Source organism: Sorex fumeus, unplaced genomic scaffold, assembly GCF_029834395.1.
Source record: "Sorex fumeus unplaced genomic scaffold, SorFum_2.1 ptg000063l, whole genome shotgun sequence".
In the NCBI taxonomy this organism is placed as follows: Eukaryota; Metazoa; Chordata; class Mammalia; order Eulipotyphla; family Soricidae; genus Sorex; species Sorex fumeus.
Genome location: NW_026606120.1, coordinates 5,990,038 through 6,009,559, shown reverse-complemented (window position 1 = coordinate 6,009,559; position 19,522 = coordinate 5,990,038). Strand labels below are relative to the sequence as shown.

Genomic DNA, 19,522 nt, shown 5'->3' with positions numbered 1-19,522 from the left:
CTTCGCCCGCAGGCACCGGCGGGCCCGCCCGGCGGCCGCCCGCCGCCTCCCCAGCTGCTGCCCGGACTCGGCGCTCGCGCTTCCGCTTCCGGCGAGTATTGTGTGTCGCGCCGCGGCGGGGCGGGGGCAGAGGAAGGAGGAGGCAGCGCCGCGGAGCCTCCGCGCCCCGCACTCCCGGACCGGAGCCGGGAAGGTAGGTGCCGTCCCGACCCCGCGCCCGGGCCCCGGGCTCCGCGCGGCCGCCCGGCTCCGCACGCCGCGGCCCCGCGCCCCGCCGCCGCCACCGCGTCACCGACCGCGGCACGCACCCACCGCTGCCTCCGCCCGCCGCGGGCCCGGGCGGACGTTTGCCGCCCCGGCGACGTCAGCGCGTCCGGCGTTGCTTGGCTACCCCGCCGTCCCCCCCAGTCCCGCCGCCGCTCGCCTGCCCGCCCGCCCGCTCGCCCGCCCGCCCGGGGGCAGCTGTGACGCCGTCACCGCGGGTCTCGGCTGCGTCACCGCGGCGGGCATCCCACCTCACGTCATCCCTCCGCCTCACCTGGACGCGCGTCCCCTCTTGCCGGGCACAGTGACTGCTCCCCTCACCTGTCAGCATCCGGCCGAGAAGATGGAGACGGGGTGGGACTGAGTTACGGACCGTGCTTAAGAAGCGGGTTCCCGACATGGGACCCCGGACAGCGGTAGCATCTACCTGAGTCCTTGAACTTGGCCCTCCTGCTGCGACACGAGGAGTAGCGGGGAGATGTGACTAAACCCGCCGCCTCGCTCTTGGCTGCAGTTCCTTTGACGCATTTCTCTTCCATTCCACTTTTTTTTTTTTCTCAAGTCGTTCCTGGTTCTTAACTCTGCATACTAGGGCTTAGGAAGCCAATGGATTTCTAGATTAGGGAAGGTCAGTTGTAATAGGCAAATTTGGGGCCGGAAAGGCACTTCAGCCGATAAAGCCAACCCAGCTTCCATTCCCTGCACCATATATGGTTCCCCCAACCACCAGCACAGCAGGGAGGAAACCCTGAGCACCTCCGGGTGTGGCCCAAAACCATCACCACCACCTTCCCCCCCCCCCCCAATATTTTTGGATTGCCATAGGTAAATCAGCTCATCAGACTCTCTTGATTAAGGGTAGAAACTCAGATCTAAGGAAGTCAGCTGCCACTACAAATTACTTTTCTTATGTGTCATTTTAGAACTAATAATGGATAACCAAGCCAACACATTGCATAAGCATGTCTCTCAGCACACAGACTTAGTAAATTTCTTTTCTTTGTTGGGTTCCTTGGGGAAATGAAGGTTGGCAGTGGGGTTATGGGGATAGAAATCAGCTATTTTACGGAGAAGTTTGATTCTTTAAGGATGGAACAGAGAATTAGCCTGCTGTTTTATAAATTTCTTTGATGCATTTCTAATTCTTCTGAGAATTTGTATTAAGTGCAATTTTGATTGCCGCTTTTCTTTCTCTTGATTCACAATCACTCCCAGAACCTCTGAGTTGAAGTATGTCCAAGGAATTATCAATAGCTATTTTGAAGGACTCCAGCCACTGCTAAGTGTTTAGATTTGTCAGTTCTCTCTTCAAGAAGTCCCGGGCCAGAGCAGTAGCACAGTGGGTAGAGCGTTCGCCTTGCACACAGCCAACCCAGGTTCGATCCCTGGTGTCCCATATAGTCCCCCAGCACCACCAGGAGTAATTCCTGAGTGCAGAGCCAGGAGTAACCCCTGAGCATCGCTGGATGTGACCCAAAAAGAAAAAAAAAAGTTATTGGCCTGGACTCTGTAATATTTTAGAATAGCTATCCTGACTTTATCACTTTTTACAGTTCCAAATGTACACAAATTAAAAACAGGATGTTGGGCAAATTGTTTTATCCCAAGAAGAGGCTACATTGTCTCTAGTTTGATGAGAGGAAGATATCTGTCAAACCTCCCTAAAAATGAAACATTGTAATCAGTGGTTTTCAGTACTTTTGTTTCTGCCAGTAGGGGCTGGGGCCATAGACCAGTTGCTGAAAACCATTTATTTGAAAGAGCGAAAGAACAGGTGAAAAGAATCCAGTTTAGGCTCCAACAGACTTTTGGAGTACAACTCTTCAAAACATACCTGATTTAAGAATTCTTAATACATTTGGGTTTAAGACACTTTCTTTCCTAAACTTCTTTATTAGAAAAATATACCAACTTTGGCATACATTGGTCTAGAACTGTTGTTTATCAGATACAAATTGATAAACCTGGAACGGGAAATGTACACTGGGCTGTAGTTGACAGAGCCCTCATTTCCTAACAAGACATGGGAGAGGTTCAAAAAGCAGAAGATGGGCTGGAGAACTAGCACAGCGTTCTTGTCTTGCATGCAGCGAACCCAGGTTCGATCCTCAGCACCCAGTATGGTCCCCTGAGCTCCACCAGGAGTGATTCTGAATACAGAGCAAGGAGTAAGCCTTGAACACTGCCAGGTGTGGCCAACCCAAAAGAAGAGATTGAAGGGTATATGTCACTGATGAAAAAGGAAAAAAATGATTAGATGGATGTGTGGGTGTCACAAGTTTTAGAGAGGGAGAAACAAAAGAGGTAGTGGTGGAAGAGAAGATCTGAATACCAAGATGGGACTAAATCTGAAGTTAGGATTTGACAAGTAATAAATGTCAAACCAGGAATCAAAACACTTCAACCTCAAGCTAACATTTTTCTTTTCTCTGCCCTCTTCCCATCCCTAAGTTAAATAATGGCAGAGACAAGTCTGTTAGAGGCTGGGGCCTCGGCAGCCTCCACAGCCGCGGCTCTGGAGAACTTACAGGTGGAGGCGAGTTGCTCCGTGTGCCTGGAGTATCTGAAGGAGCCTGTCATCATTGAGTGTGGGCACAACTTCTGCAAAGCTTGCATCACCCGCTGGTGGGAGGACCTAGAGAGGGACTTCCCTTGTCCAGTCTGTCGAAAGACATCCCGCTACCGCAGTCTACGGCCCAATCGACAACTAGGCAGTATGGTAGAAATTGCCAAGCAGCTCCAGGCTGTAAAGCGGAAGATCCGGGATGAGAGCCTCTGCCCCCAGCACCACGAGGCCCTCAGCCTCTTTTGCTATGAGGACCAGGAGGCTGTATGTTTGATATGTGCAATTTCCCACACCCACCGGGCCCACACCGTCGTGCCACTGGATGATGCCACACAGGAGTACAAGGTGGGGAACCAGACACATGACGTCAACCTGGGGCAAGAGGGAGGAGCGCAGAGGAGAGGGTAAAGGATCGGAAACTCCTGAGGGCAAGACGTGAGCCCCCTCGGGGCTATCAGCTCAGCGGGTAATAATTGTATCTGTGACCAAATGAACCTCAAAGCCTGAAGGAGAGCGATGTGAGCGGTACCTCTTAAGTTTCTGTCTTAATTTTTGTAACACGTTTGAGTATGTGTCATCTTGAAATCGTTATTGAATGAAAACATGAATTAAGTTAAGCCTGGGAACAACTGAAGTGGTCTGATTTCTTCACTCTGTCGTCTTGCTCAAAATACCCCTTATTTTCCCATTGTTATGGGACTAGGTAACATCACTTGACATAATTGATCCCCTACAGATTAAACGGAACCATTATGTAGTTTACACCGTCCCTAGGTAATGGATAACATGGCACCTGGTTTAGTACTGCAGGGACATCTAGTAAATGTTTGGGAAATTGGAACTAAAGGTTTTAATATCTTAAGCATTTTATCAAGTAAAGTAAAAAGTAAAGTAAAGGCCCTCCCATTGATCATCGATTTGCTCGAGCGGGCCCAGTAACGTCTCCATTGGAGACTTTGTTGTTACTGTGTTTGGCATATCGAATACATCACGGGGAGCTTGCCTTGCTTAATTATATTAGCAAGATCTTAGATACAAGATTTAAGATCGTATTGTAATTCAAAGTTTAATTATATTTGCGGGTGGTTATCGTTGGAGGGAGGACAGTCTTAAGGATATTGCTACAGTGGTCACCTTGACAATTGCGTGACTAGGAAGATTGATAAGGTTGGGAAGAACACTGAGTTAATGACAGCTGGACATATATGAGATTGAAAAAAAGTTTGGTGAGCAAAAAAGGTATTGTATCAGCTGTTGGCAGAAGGAGGGGTCTGTGGGAAGTTGATGAACCAGGTGACAGGCAAGGAAGAGAGTTGGATCAAGAGGTAATGAATGAAAGCAGTTTTTTTTTTTAATAAAAGGATATGCTTTTACTAAACCTCAAATGCCACCTCTCCCACTTCTCATCCCTCAGGAAAAACTGCAGAAGTGCCTAGAGCCCCTGGAGCAGAAGCTGCAGGAGATCAACCACTGCAAATCCTCTGAGGAGAAGAAACCTGGGGAACTCAAGGTAAAGTCCAACAATTAACTAAAATTAACCTCACATCACTTAATCCACCAGTTCTTATTCATTAGAAGAATTCTATATTCTCAGAAGTGATAACATTTTAGTAGGCTTGTCTTCAAGCATGGTACTTTTATTTGTCGTGAATGAAACTGAGAAGGATGAAAGAAGGACAAGGGACATCCTACAACAGCAAGGTGACTGTTGTGCTTGTTGGTGCTTTTCTCAAAGCAGGTAAGAAGGCTTTCCTCTGAGAGTTGCAGAGATAGGAGGTTTTTTGGAGACACTAAGGAGAGGAGAATTTGGAATTCACTGGGTAGAAAGGAAAAAGAAACTGACCAAGAGCTCCCAGATGAACTGGCCTGTAATATTCGGAACACATTCTCTTAGTATGCTAGATGATGTTGGTTCATTCAAATAATATTCCTTTTCCCTCTACCTATAGGGTTTGATTTTTTCTATCCTTCTGGCTAGATAAAAGCTACTATCTATGCAGCTTTTCATAACCCTTCAGAAATTAACTTTTTTTTTTTTGCTTTTTTTTGGGTCACACCTGGCGTTGCACAGGGGTTACTCCTTGCTCTACACTCAGGAATCACTCCTGGAGGTGCTCAGGGGACCATATAGGATGTTGGGAATCAAACCCAGGTTGGCCACGTGCAAGGCAAATGCCCTACCCACTGTGCACTCCAGCCCCAGAAATTAACTTTCTTACTTTTCTTGCAATTTTTATATCTCTTGATAGGATAAGCTTAAGTATTATTAACCCCACTTCACACAGCAGCAAAGGAAACTTGGATAAGTGTCTTATCCGAGAGCATGCATTCAGTATGTGGCCCAGTCAGGAATAATAGTTCTTCATGAGTCAGTAACTATTTGTTAACTTTCCAGTATAGGCCAAATTCTATATTTGACACTGGGGGGGGTCAGTGATGAGCAAAGATACAGTCCCTGTCCTCTGAGTTTACAGTCAGAGTCTATAATAATAATCACTCCAGTCACTCCAGTCCCTGTTATTCATCGATTGCCTCGAGCAGGCCCCAGTAACGTCTCTTTCATCCTAGCCCTGAGATTATATCCAAGACTATTTAGGAGAGTGAGACCCATCATTGTTACTGGTATTTGGCATATTTGGTACGCCACGGGGAGTTTGCCAGACTCTGCCCTGTGGGCAGGCTACATTCGATAGCCTGCAAGTTTGTCCAAAGTAGGAATGAGATAATAAGATGTCATAAAAAGATGTCCTGATAAGATGTCGTGCGGCCGACAGTTCCGGGATCTGGATTTTATAGTCTCTGAGTCTTGGCCGCTGATGGGATTACACGGCGCCAGGGGGCCAGGTGGTGGGTGTGACCCCCGCCTACTGGAATTTGCAGGATCTGGGTGGAAGATGCTCGACTCCAATTCGAGTAGGCTTGGAGGTCTCGGCCCCGGAACCCGCATGGTTTTGTCCCTCTGCCAGTACCTTCATGTGTGCGGAGAGTGGTCTCAGCATGGTGGTGGCTGGTCCTGGAGGTCTTCGGCTGCCGTAGCCCTGGTCGGGGCGGGGAGGAAAGCTCAACCCGCTCCCCTCCAAGGGACTCCGGGAAGGAAGTCCCTTGGAGGGAAGTCTTATAATAATAGACTATAATAATAATTTAGTCTATTTGGTCCCAAAATAGTTACAAGTTCATAAGAAGACTACATAGAAATTTGACCTTATTAAAGAAGAAATAAAGAAATAATTTTTAAGTTAATATTTAGGGATCATATCTGTAAAAGACCAGGCGGCTAGGGAAGACCCCCGGTAGCTCTCCCTCTCCTGCCCGGTTTGATGGTCTCGCCCTGGTTGATTGATTAGTTGCCATTTTTTCGATGCTCCCTGTGCCCCTGTTCCAGTCTCACTAAGCTCCCCATTCGAGTCTCACCCTGCCCCTCATCCCCATCTCCTCCTGTCTCTCCCGCTCATCTCTCCACTCTCCATCCCGCAGCCTGGGCGCTCTCTCTCCACTCGCCTGCTCCTGTATTATTCTACATTCTTCTCCCTCTGTCCCCCTTGCTAAGTCTCTCCGCATTCCATCTTGCTACTCTCTCCCTCGTCTCTCTCCAACTCTCTCCTCTCTCTCCACCTCTCTAGCACTGGGGGCAGACACCACACTCAGTCGCAGCAAAATTAACATAAGAAATTCCTTCCTTTGCTCAGAGCAGAATACCACTTACGGTCTTTTTCTCCTTTTTTTAGACCAATAACTTAATTAACATCTTAATTCTACTACTTAATATTAGTTCTTTTGTATGGACACAATAAGAGATACACTGAGCTTGTTGGGTGGCTCTTCTGGGAGCATCTCCCCACAGACTCAGGCTACAGTGCTCAGACCTGATTTATCATTCCTAACCTTAGCTGGGTCCGAATCTAGTTGCTACTTTTTGGAACGTGACAGCATTTGTCCATGACCAAGCTCTTAACTTATAGTTAAGCATTATGACACTTTTGCCAGGCTCATTTCAACACCAGGGTAGCACATAGCTCACAGCTTGCCCTGGGTCCATCCAGTCCCTCGTATTGGTTTTTCCTTTCCACCAGAAATTAAAAACAGATTTGAAAATATTAAAAACGTTAATTTTGTCTTGGTTTGTTTGAACAAAACAAACCCCTTGAGGTAGACCAATGGGGTAGCCTGCATAGTAATCCCCAGCACCACAGAGACCAAAGGCCCCAGCAGCGACACATCCTCAAATCATTTCACTGAACTGCCTACCAGCTGCCCAAGAATCACCAGTCAGGCCCAGGGGCCTCCTAAGCACCACTTAGGGAACCAAAAAAAAACATTAAAACATATGAAAAAATTTTTGGAAAACCAAAGTATTTTCATTTTACTAAATGGTAGGTTGATCCTGGAATGCAGGGGACCATGTCATGGCAAAGGTCAAACCCGGGTCTCCCCCATAAACGGCATGCACAGTAACCCTATCTTCCTGGTTCATTATATTAATTTTCTTAGTAATGAAAACATTTCAACAGAAAGCTTAGCCTTTATACATTTTTTTAAATGCAAGCATTATTTTTTTATTTTAACTTTGATTGCAAAAGTAAAACTTTTTTTAGTTACTTTAATCTGAATACTGAGAAAATTAAAATATGTGAAAACATTTTACATGTATGTTTTCAGGCTCGTAGCTCAGTTATAGGGCACATGATTCACGTGGGTGACACTCCAAATTCAGACCCCAGGAACTACCAATAAAAACGGAGGGGAGGGCAGTTGGCGTGGGCCACTCCTGGGATGGCAGTCTTCCAAGGAGCTGCTTCTGGCAGTGCTCAGGGTTGCATTGCTGAGGGTTCAACTAGGGTCCACAGTATGTAAAACAAGCAACTTAGCCCCTGTTTTAATTCTGGCCCACCCAAAAAAAATTATTTTTAAATATAGCACTGTCCTCCCGTTGTTCATCAATTTGCTTGAGCGGTAACAAGTCTCAGTAACAAGTCTCCATTATGAGACTTGTTACTGTGTTTAGCATATTGAATACATCATGGGTAGCTTGCCAGGCTTTGCCATGTGGGCAAAATACTCTCGGTAGCTTGCCAGGCTTTCCAAGAGGGGCAGAGGAATCGAACCCGGCTCAGCCAGGCTGGCTGTGTGCAAGGCAAATTCCCTACCGCTGTGCTGTCGCTCCACATTTTTAAATACATGAAAATAAATCTAATTCAGCCATCAGCCTTCCTCTTCCTGTTGACCACCACCTTAAGAATAGAGAAGTAGGCTAGTGGGTAGGGAGCTTGCCTTGCTCCCTGGGTTCCATCCCCGGTATCATGTGGTGCCCCAAGCACCACCAGAAGTAATTACCGAGTGCAGAGTCAGGAGTTAGCTCAGAGCACAGCCAGGTATGTCCCAAACACAAACAAACACAAAAGGATGGAAAAGTAAATGAAAAATTTTAAAGCTGAGCCAGAGAAGTAACTCAAAGGGCTGAGTGCATCCTTTAGCTTGCGTTGGTCAGGGTTCATTCCTAGCACTGCCTGACCTACTGGGGATGTCCTCAAAAAACTAAAAGAAATAATTTTTTTTTCAGCTTTCTAATGCTTGATAGAACTGTGGTGTTTTTTAAAATGTGAATTATCAGGGCCAGAGATCATTGTGGTCCCCCTGGATATCTCCAGCAGCACAGAGCCAGCACCTAAGTATCACTAAGTGTGACCCAAACCACCCCAAAATCAAAAAAGTAAATTATCATTTCCATGGTCTGTGAAACTGCCACTGTTCCTTTTATGACCATTTTAGTTATTCCTCCGTCTCTCTCATTCCTACCTCCAAAATCAGACTTAGTGCCCCTTTTAAAAGTAAGTCATTTGTAATTAACCTTGCTGAAATGAACCATTTCATTTGTATTTGCCTATGTGTATGATTTATGAAAAGAGACTAGGAATGGCCAGAGACACTTTACAGTGGTTAAGGTGCTTGCTTTGCATGCAGCCAACCCAGTTCCATCCTCAGCACCACTATAATCCCCTGATTGCTCCAAGGGTGATCCCTGAGCACAAAGCCAGGATTAAGTAGCCCCCAAGCACTGCCAATTGTAGCCCCAAAAATACCCACCAAAAAATTAAAATAGGGGGTGAGAGGGATACTGGGGACTGGTGGTGGTAGAGAATGGGCACTGGTGGAGGGATGGGTACTCGATCATTGTATAACTGAAACCCAAGCGCAAAAATTTGTAAGTCTACAACTGTACCTCATGGTGTTTCACTAATAAAAATTTAAGGAAAAAAAATTAAAATAAATCAAGAGAGACTAGGAAAACAGGGTTTGGGGAGACTGCTCAAAGAGCTAGCGCAAGTGCTTCACTGCTGGAGCATCACGTTCACTCCCTGGCAGCACAGGGTCCCCTCTGCACTACTGAATGTGGACCCCCAAAATGAATTTAAACAAAGAGATTAGCATGCCCAGCTATAATAAAATGTGAAAGGAATTTATAATAAATCTGATGATGAATATTTGGGCATGACCAGCATGGAAGACATGGAGTGATATATAACTTTTGCTGTAGTTTTAAGAAAAATGAAATATATGCAAGCCAAGTGTTCTGCCTTGTATACCCCTGGCCTGCCCTATGTCGCCTGAGCTTCTCCCACTCTGGCCTTTGCCAGTCTCCCTTCCCAGCCCTTGTGCTGAATGTGGGTGTTAGGGAGTAGGTAGGGATTCCTTCCCCTGCCCCTCACGTCCCCCTCCCCCATCCACTACCCACTTTTTCATAAATTACTCTCCTAACCAGCCGTCTATAAACCCGTGGTCTCATCTGGAGCCAAGACCGTTAAGTACATAGATGAGTCCTCCATCTTCTTAGGTTGCTAGCACCTGTATAAACCTATTTTTTTCCAGAAAAAAAGGGGGAGGAGAGTTTAGCCATTCCTTAAATACTCACATACTGAGCCAGGGACGTGGCTCAGCAGTAGAGAGCACTGTATGTCTGAAGCCCTGGGTCCAATTCCTGACACAATACATAGACACACATTCAGGTATTATTGAAACTTGAGCACTGTGAGTCTAGGGCTGGAGCGATGGGAAAGGCATTTGCCTTGCACACGGCCAGTCCGGGTTCGATCCCTGGCATTCCATTTGGTCCCCAAGCACCATCAGGTCCTGAGTACAAAACAAGAAATAACCACTGAGCATCACCAGGTGTGACCCAAAAAGCAAAAAAAAAAAAAAAAAAGAGAGAGAGAGAAGGGATTATGCAATTTATGAAGGAAAGACCATTTGCCTCCTATTGACCACAGTGACAAATCCTGAATTCTACCCATATATCACCCCAAAACGTACGCATACACATGAAGAAAGATGACTATTTTTTGCTTAAGGATAAGTGGTAAGAGAATGTCGTTCCAGAGTGTGCCTGAAAAGGCAGCAGTATAGTGGTAAGTAGCAAACACTCTAGAAACAGAGTTGGTGAGCCTTTATTAGACACCACACTGAAATCTAGATGTACCTAGTTTCTAAGGTCCCCTGGACTTTGCAGCTGCACTGTTGACATCTAGCCCTTCCTTTCAGCCCTTGTCTACTTCCAAAGTCCATCCTCATTTTGTTTCCCTCATGGATTGATTCCTCCCCATCAGACTCAGGATGCTGAGAATCCTTTTTTGGAGAGATGACTTCTTGTTGCAGTGCAGTACAGTAGGGAAATGCCTCAGAAAGTGCTATGACTGGTACTTGAAATTTAAGTTGTGTACTAGCTGAGGTAATAATGTTGCAAATTTTAAGCAATTGGGCCAATAGCCTAGTTCAAATGACTGGAGCATTTACTTGCATTGTAGGAAGCCTGGGTTCAATCCTCAGCACTACATAACAGACCCCTGAGCACTACTTGGGTGTAACCCAAAAACCTAAAAACAATTTTATAAGCATTGTCCTAATAGACTTATAGAACCTGTTTTCAGGTTGGAAACTGTCAACTCTGAAATTGTTTTATAAACATTTCTCTTTTATGTGATGAATTGCTAAAGTGATGCTGACACTTTCCAGTTAGCCTAGATTTTTATCAGGTAGATCTGTCTTGTATGCAAAAGGTAACTATTCATATCCCTGACTTTCCCGTATTTGTATTTTCCTTGTTTTGTTTTTTTGGGTTTTTTGTTTTTTGGGGTTTTGTTTGTTTGTTTGGTTTGTTTTTTTGGCTTTTTGGGTCACACCCAGCGATGCACAGGGGTTACTCCTGGCTTTGCACTCAGGAATTACTCCTGGCAGTGCTGCGGGACCATATGGGATGCTGGGAATCAACCCAGGTCGACTGTGTGCAAGGCAAATGCCCTACCTGCTGTGCTGTTGCTCCAGCCACTGTATTTTTCTTTTCTTGACATTAAATTGCATTAGGTTAAGCCTTAGAGTTGGGAATAATAGAGAACTCTCTGACAGAGACAGAGATGTCTCTTCTGTTTGGGGGGAGTTTTGTTTTTGGAGTCACACCTGGCAGTGGTGGCTCTTCAGGAGACACTTCTGATAGTGTTCAAGAAGTATTCTTGCTTCAGAGCAGATCAAACCCTTGCTTCCTGCCATGCTGCAGATCAAACCTTTGCTTCCAGACAGCCCATTGAGCTGTCTCTGGTCCTAGACGTCATTAAAAATCTCACAAAGTTTTTATTCAGATTTTACTGATTTACCATTGTTTGCAACAATGTACATTTATAAACCTTCATACATACATGTATATATAAATATATATATATTGGAATTTTTATTAGTGAAACACCATGAGGTACAGTTGTAAACTTACAAATTTCTGTGCTTGGGTTTCAATTATACAATGATCAAGTACCCATCCCTCCACCATGGATCCCAGTATCCCTCCCACCCCCAACCCCCCCACGTACATATATATGTTTTATAACCCTGATCACACCCACCACCAAAATTCAACTATCTTCCCACTATCAAAATGACTCTACTTTCTCCTGTCACCCCCGCACCCCTTTCCCTCTGTTTTCAGAACCTGAAAATTAGTTGTTTTGTTTTGTTTTTTCACTAGTTTATTTGCTGTAGTTATTTAGGTTCTACATTCTTCATATGAGTGAAACAATCAAGTTATTCTCTTTTACTTCCTGACTTTTTTTGGGGGGGAGTCACATCTAGCGATGCTCAGGGATTACTCATGGCTCTGCACTCAGAAATACTCCTGGCGGTGCTCGAGGGACCATATGGGATGCTGGGACTCGAACCCGAGTTGGCCTTGTGCAAGGCAAACACCCTACCCACTGTGCTATCGCTCCAGCCCCATACTTCCTGACTTTTATTAGAAGGAGATTAGAGGGAATTAGATCACACTGGAAGGTAATCTGGGGCTGTTCCTGCTCTGTGCTCAGGAGTGACCCCTGACACTACTCAGCGGACAAGATATGCTGGAAATTCAAATTCAGTACAGAATCCCTATACCATCTGGCCCATCACTTCCTGATTTTCTTTTTGGTTTGGGGGCTACTCCTGTCTCTGTGCACAGGGTTTGTTCTGGTGGTACCAGGAATCAAAACCAAGCCTCTCATATCTAAAGCATACACTCCAGTTCTTAGAGAAATCTCCCTATTAAAGAAATAGTACATTGTATGTGTGTGTGTGTGTGTGTGTGTGTGTGTGTGTGTGTGTGTGTGTGTGTTGCACTGTCCTCCATCAATTTGCTCGAGTGGGCACCAGTAACATCTCACAACAACAAATTGTGAGACTTGTTACTGTTTTTGGCATATCGAATCCGTCACAGGGAGCTTGCCAGGATCTGCCATGCAGGCAAGATAACTCTCAGTAGCTTGCCCGACTCTCCGAGAGGGGCGGAAGAATCCAACCCAGGTTGGCCACGTGCAAGGCAAACGCCCTACCCACTGTGCTATCTCTCCAGCCCATATATATATATATGTATATGTAATATGTATATAACATATATGCATATGTAAAAATAGTTGGGGTTTGTTTTTGTTTTGTTTTAAATAAAGCTAGGAATTTTTCAAAGAGTTGCTGGAGGCCCAGGTTGTATTAACAGCATGGTATGGTCCCCTAAGAGTAATTGCCAAACACCACTTCAGGAAACAAACAATTATTAACATACATATCTAATAATTTATATTCTTTTATATTAGCACAGCAGTAGGACATTTGCCTTGCGCACAGCCAGCCTGGCCGAGCAGGGTTCGATTCCTCCGCCCCCTCGGAGAGCGGGGCAAGCTACCGAGAGTATCACCCCCACGGAAAAGCCTGGATTCAATATGCCAAACACAGCAACAACAAGTCTCAAAATGGAAACATTACTGGGCCCGCTCAAGCAAATCAGTGAACAATGGAAGGACAGTGACAATGTTTTATATATTAAAACATAACATAGTTTGTATGCAATACATATTAACATATCGTGTGTGTGTGTGTGTGTATACACACGCGTGTGCGTACACTCACAACACACATACAAACTATGGTCTTTGCTTCCAGGTGATCAGTGGGATTGAGCCATTCTTTATTTGGGGGCATTTGGGAACCGTGATCAGCTGTGCTCAAGACTCCCTCCTGGGATCCTCCCATGATGGGAGATGCATGTTGAAAGTACACTATGAACCGAACATGATTGCACTCAATGCCTCTTTTGCAGACCACAACACCCAAAAGGAGAGAGAGAACAAAAGGGAATGCCCTGCCACAGAGGCAGGGTGGGATGTGGGGAATAGGTTTGGGAGAGATACTGGGATCCATGTTGGTGGAAAATGGGCACTGGTGGAGGGATGGGTATTTGATCATTGTATAATCGAAACCCAAGCACAAAAATTTGTAAATCTACAACTGTACCTCATGGTGTTTCACTAATAAAAATTAATTTAAAAAGAAAAAGACTCCCTCCTGGCTCCACTCTCAGGGATCACTCCCCTGCCAGGGCTTGGTGGATCATATGCAGTGCTAGGGATTAAACCAGGTCGGCCACATACACAGCTATAACACCTCACCTGATGTACTATCTCTCTGGCCCTGAAGCCAATCTTTATTAAGGAAAATTTCAATGCAGAGAGAGACCTTATTTCATTTGACAGCGAAAGTGTGTTCATTGACATAGAGGATGCTTACAGAAACATTTAGTTGGGACCAGAGAGATAGTGCAGTGGGTATAGCACTTGCTTTGCCAGGTAGAATCCCGACACTGCATATGATCCACAGATTCAGGAGTTAGCCCCTGAGCACTACCAGGTTTGTCACACAAACAAATCACTGAAGTTCTATGAACCGTGACGCCCTCCCTATTTTTTCAGAGGCTAGTGGAGAGTCGGCGGCAGCAAATCTTGAAGGAATTTGAGGAGCTTCATAGGCGGCTGGATGAAGAGCAGCAGGTCCTGCTTTCACGGCTGGAGGAAGAGGAACAAGACATTCTGCAGCGCCTCCGAGAAAATGCTGCCCACCTAGGAGATAAACGCCGCAACCTGGCCCACTTGGCTGCAGAGGTGGAGGGCAAGTGCTTACAGTCAGGCTTCGAGATGCTTAAGGTTCGACCTTTGCCCCTGCCCAGCCCCTCAGGTCAAGTGCAGTATAGCTTTGCACTGGCCATTTTGTCAGCCTGGGATGTTCACTCTTCTGCTCAGCTCCTCTAATTCTAGTTTCCTTTTCCAGATACGCTCAAATGGTCTTTCTCACAGAAAGACTTCTCTGATTTTTCCCATTCCCTTCCAATTACCAGTTATTTTTGTGTTTTTATGTCTTGTCAACAATCATGTGCTTAATTTGTACCAAAGGAAAAAAATCACTCGTTTGAAAGGAGAGATTTAGTCTGAATCAGTAAAAACAAAACAAAACTATGCATTAAAATTGTATAAATGCAGTTACCATTACTTTGAATCCTGGAACTTGATTTACCTAAGTGCTTTCAAAAAATAGAAACATACTTTGAAGGACATTTGAAAGAATGTATAAATATATTGCTTTTGATATGTAAACGACACCTCTAACATGTTTGAAATTATTTGTTTTCTTAAATGAATGGTGTTAGCAAGGCTGTAGGGAAGATGCTTCTCAGAGACCAGAGTATGGACATTTGACTGAGAGGCTGTACCTTTGTACTTTATCTGCATGTTGTGTATTGCTTGGTATTGATTCTTATGTCCTTTCATGTATGTGTGTTCTGCCTTCCATATTAAACTGGGAAATCCTTGGGGGACAGAGATTTGTCTTCTTTGTCTTCTGGACCCCAAGTATTCACAAAATCAGGATTGGCACACAATACTTATTGACCAGTACCAGATGGGGGATACCAAGCCAAAACAGGAAGGTGGGATTTGTTCCTATGCCACCAGTCTGGAGCTATGTGTACAGATCCTCAAGAAGCTAAGTGTGTGGTGGGTACTTGGGGGACAGAGTAAAGAGCAAACACAGTCCCTGTCCCTTTCCGTGAGCTCCCAGTGTCCTTGATGAGCAAAGACAAACACACAGAAACCGTTTGGAAGTGATACCTGTTTCCAAGCTTCATAATGGCCAAAGCTGAAAGTGGGAATTAAGTTGAGAAAGATAGATGATCCCTCTGGAGCTCTTCTTGCATTGTGATCTTCAGGTTGCCCATACCTAGTTTACAGCTTTGGGGAGAGGGAACTTTTTGCCTTTAGGACCCTCAAATACCAGGACCAATATTGCTTTCTTTTCTCCTTCCCTCTAGGATGTCAAAAGTACCCTGGAAAAGTAAGTCATTCTTATATCTCTTTGAGTTAGGTCTTAGCTTAGGTGTATCTGTGTAGTGGGGAGCTGGGGGGTGGTTAGAGATGGGAAAATATTACATTTCTGGGAAGAATATGGAGAAGGGTCTTTTCATCCATAAAGTCGGAGAGCAAATCATGTAGAGTTAGGGATTCCTGTCCTTACTCTTTGAACTTCAGAACTCCCTTGGTAAGAAAGAAGATACCAAGATAGTATAGAACCAGAGTCAAACTGTGCCTGTGGAGGAACAGTCTGGAAGGGATTGGGAAAGAGGGCAGGGTGGTCACCCATCTGTGTGGAATTCAACAGCGCCCCCAGACAGAGACATTCTTTTTAAAATTTTGGCTTGGGGGCATGCCTGCCTGTATGCTTTGAGCTATCTCCCCAGCCCCCAAAAAGAGAGCCATTCTTTTGGGGGAGGGGGAGCAGGGAAGTTGGGGAGAAGGGCATTCCCAGGGGCATTCTGGGGCTACTCCCATCCCAACACTTAAGGGTCATCCCTCGTAGTGCTCAAGGTACCAGCCAATGCCAGGCACCAAACCTTGCCTCATCATGCTCTCTGCCTTTAGAACTAGCCTTCTGGCTCAGCATTTTTTTTTTTTGGTCACTCCTGGCAATGCGCAGGGGTTACTCCTGGCTCTGCACTCAGGAATTACTCCTGACAGTGCTCTGGGGACCATATGGGATGCTGGGAATCAAACCCGGGTCGGCCACGTGCAAGGCAAACGCCCTACCTGCTGTGCTATCACTCCAGACCCTCTGGCAGAGCCATTCTTGAATAAGAATCTCTCCAGGGTACCGTCTAGTTCTCCAGAGACTGACAAAAGGAAGCAGTAAGCAAATACTTAGGGAGAAGATAGGAGGGTGGAAAGTTTGTGCTTTTCCCATATAGATGGCAATATCTGAACACTAACCCAGCGGGAGCTTCCCTTGACCCCGCCCTTTTCTTCCCCTATCTCCTTACACTCCTAGATGTGAGAAGGTGAAGACCATGGAGGTGACTTCAGTATCCATAGAGCTGGAAAAGAACTTCAGCAATTTCCCCCGACAGTACTTTGCCCTAAGGAAAATCCTTAAACAGCTAATTGGTGAGTTGTTCCCAAAGGCAACTAACAAAATTGGCAGCGAGAAGAAAATCTTTAGATTCTGCTTTATCTGGGCTCCCCGTTATCCCATGGGTCACTCTCCATGCCCATCCCGTACCCCCTCCTTTACCTGGCTCTCACTCCCACCCTGAGTCACAAAACTGTGAGAAGCCTTAGGTCTACACTTTTCTACATGGATGACCACGAGGTTATAAATTTGTTTAAAGTAGCCCTCTCAGGAGGAAAAAATTGTTTTCTCAGAAAATAGTCATAAACCAGGACTGGACCAGGAAAATTGGTGCATGATCACCCTCTCCTTAGGCCATAATGCTCTCTTGCTCTGTATCCTTCTTAATGTTTTCCGTTCTTTTTGGCCCTTAGACTACCTGGCACTTCCCTACACAGTGAGAAGATAGATAATGATGTCAGAGGGGGATAGAAGGAAGACCAGGCAGGAGCCTAAACTGTCAGCCCTTGCATCTGTGGTCTTAGCGCCAGGGTGAGAAGTGGAGCCATGCTTCTGACCCCTTGATTAGGTGGCTAGCGTCCGGGAAAGTTAGCCAGACCATTGTGCTTTGGGGACATCATCGGGGTCAGGCTCTGTAAAGGGAAACTGGGAGAGAGCGAGGCAGGAGTGTTTAGCTATTCCCATCCTCATCTAGCTCCCCACTCTGGCTTCTCCCGCCAGCGGATGTGACCCTCGACCCTGAGACTGCTCATCCTAACCTAGTCCTGTCAGAAGATCGTAAAAGCGTCAAGTTCGTGGAGACAAGGCTTCGGGATCTCCCGGACACACCTCGGCGTTTCACCTTCTACCCTTGCGTCCTGGCGACTGAGGGTTTCACCTCGGGTCGACATTACTGGGAGGTGGAGGTGGGCGACAAGACTCACTGGGCAGTGGGGGTATGCCGAGACTCTGTGAGCCGCAAGGGCGAGCTGACTCCGCTTCCTGAGACTGGCTACTGGCGGGTGCGGCTATGGAATGGGGACAAGTACGCGGCCACCACCACGCCTTTCACCCCTTTGCACGTCAAGGTGAAACCCAAGCGGGTGGGCATATTCCTAGACTACGAGGCCGGCACACTGTCTTTTTATAACGTCACAGACCGTTCTCATATCTACACCTTCAATGATACTTTCACTGAGAAACTTTGGCCCCTCTTCTACCCAGGCATCCGGGCTGGTCGGAAGAATGCTGCACCTCTTACCATCAGGCCCCCAACAGATTGGGAATGACAGGTAGGGATGTTGGGATAACTTGGGCAAGGCAGGGTCAAGAGCTGGGGGCCTTCCTTCCTGGAACCTGCTGGAACGTCTTCAGATCGGCCTGGTTCCAGTCTCGAACCATCCGGAAGAAACACCTTGGTTTCTGGAATGGTTTGTGATGAGCAGTAGGCTGGTTGAGGTGTTGTTGTATCTCCCTCCTGTTAAGAGTGGTAAGCTGGGTCCCAGGGAATCGTCTCCTGGCGTCCATCAGGTTTTCTGTTACACAGGACGGGTGGAGAAGGAGAGCTCTTACTGAAGCAAAACATCTAGGAGGATATGACATGCGCACACCAGAGGAGGAAACAAACCCCTGTACATCCGATTACAGGGTTCTTTGACTCAGAATAGTCTTGTTGATTGAAGAAGATTCAATCTGTGTACCTCTAGACTGAAAAAAATGAATGGCAGCTGCTCTTCAGGGTCTAAACATTGAGTTTTCTGAGGTCAGAGATGGGGCATTAAGGCCAGAAAGAAAATCAGGGAAGAAGGGAAGACTAGAGGACCAGATCACTGGAGACTAATGTAGGGAAGAGAGTTTCTGCAGTTGCCAATTTGAGCAGGATCAGCAGAGGAAAGGGGATGGGAGCAGTGGGCTAGAGAAAGGAGAGCCCAGGGCCCTGCTCCCCTTCAACACACCTGACTTGTCCAACCAGTCTCCTTACAGTAGACTGAGAGAGGTGGGTTACCTTGTTTCTCTCCAGGGTCAGGTGCCTGATGTCCTGCAAGACAGTCAGCCCTTCAGCCATTTTCCCAGGGGAACTTGGAAAGAAGAGAGTCAGGTATTAGAGGAATGAGAAAAGTTTCTATCTAAAACCCTAGCCTTAAAGAATGTTAATAAGTATCTACTCCAAAATTGCCAGCCTTGTTACTTGGCTAGGTATCCAAGCCAGAAGGGAGAAGGAAAACAATCTTCCTTACCCTTAGGACAGGATAGAAAAAGGAAGTTTGCAGGGAAGGGCCAGACGGACAACTTCCTTTTTCCTAATTGCATCTGGCCAGAAACTAGCCTTCCTAAGAGCCAGTCTTTCACCTGTTTGATGTTACTCGACACCTTTTTCCATTCCCCTATCAGAGAATGTAAATCATTTTAATGCTAGGCCAAAATAAATAACCTGTAGGGTACTTAACTTTGTCAAAAAAGGTAAAGCAATGCATGCCAAACCAAACTAAAATGACTTGGATTATCTGCTACTTGGGTAATCAGGATCCACAGAAGACTGGGACAAGACTGCAGTTTATTGAGGGCATTTTGTTCCTCTGCCACCTCAACAGGACTTTGTCCAGACTCTCCTCTTACCTTTGTGCCTTGACTGTGGTTCTTTGTGGCAAGATGCTTTGATTGGTAAACATAATATGGAACAAAGGATCCACTGAAGTGATTTCTGTGTTGTGTGATAATTTGACAAATTGTGTTGAGATGTAAAAATCACTGGTGTTAAAAATTCATGTTCCAGCCCAGAGGAATAGCTCAGTGACTTAGAAATGCCTACCTTGCAAGTATTAGGGAATGAATTCAACCCTCAAAACTATTACATGTACCAAGTGCAACCTTGGCAACTCTGCTGTCTGACCCTCACAGACAGATGTATGTGAACACCACAGCAAAGGCGTGGGGCCCTTGGCAAGCACTGCAGCTAAGGGGTGTGTAAGCTCCACAGCC

At 46.0% G+C, this 19,522-nt stretch overlaps 1 protein-coding gene across 1 annotated transcript; it reads left to right on the top strand.

Annotated features, from left to right (window-relative positions):
• The first annotated feature begins 77 nt into the window (after positions 1–77).
• TRIM39 (tripartite motif containing 39) lies at positions 78–19,241 on the top strand. Its single transcript, XM_056127810.1, has 7 exons — positions 78–193; positions 2,716–3,175; positions 4,245–4,340; positions 14,083–14,313; positions 15,474–15,496; positions 16,484–16,599; positions 17,285–19,241. Exons 2-7 carry the CDS (start codon positions 2,723–2,725, stop codon positions 17,830–17,832), a joined length of 1,467 nt encoding a protein of 488 aa, XP_055983785.1. The 5' UTR covers positions 78–193; positions 2,716–2,722; the 3' UTR covers positions 17,833–19,241.
• Positions 19,242–19,522: the final 281 nt, after the last annotated feature.

What these genes read in the sequence shown, in the direction of transcription:
- TRIM39 (XM_056127810.1), top strand. Translation starts at nt 2,723, where the DNA reads ATGGCAGAGACAAGTCTGTTAGAGGCTGGGGCCTCGGCAGCCTCCACA. An exon ending in ATGCCACACAGGAGTACAAG is followed by an intron (nt 3,176 to 4,244) that starts GTGGGGAACCAG and finishes CTCATCCCTCAG; the next exon opens with GAAAAACTGCAGAAGTGCCT. An exon ending in CAGGCTTCGAGATGCTTAAG is followed by an intron (nt 14,314 to 15,473) that starts GTTCGACCTTTG and finishes CCTTCCCTCTAG; the next exon opens with GATGTCAAAAGTACCCTGGA.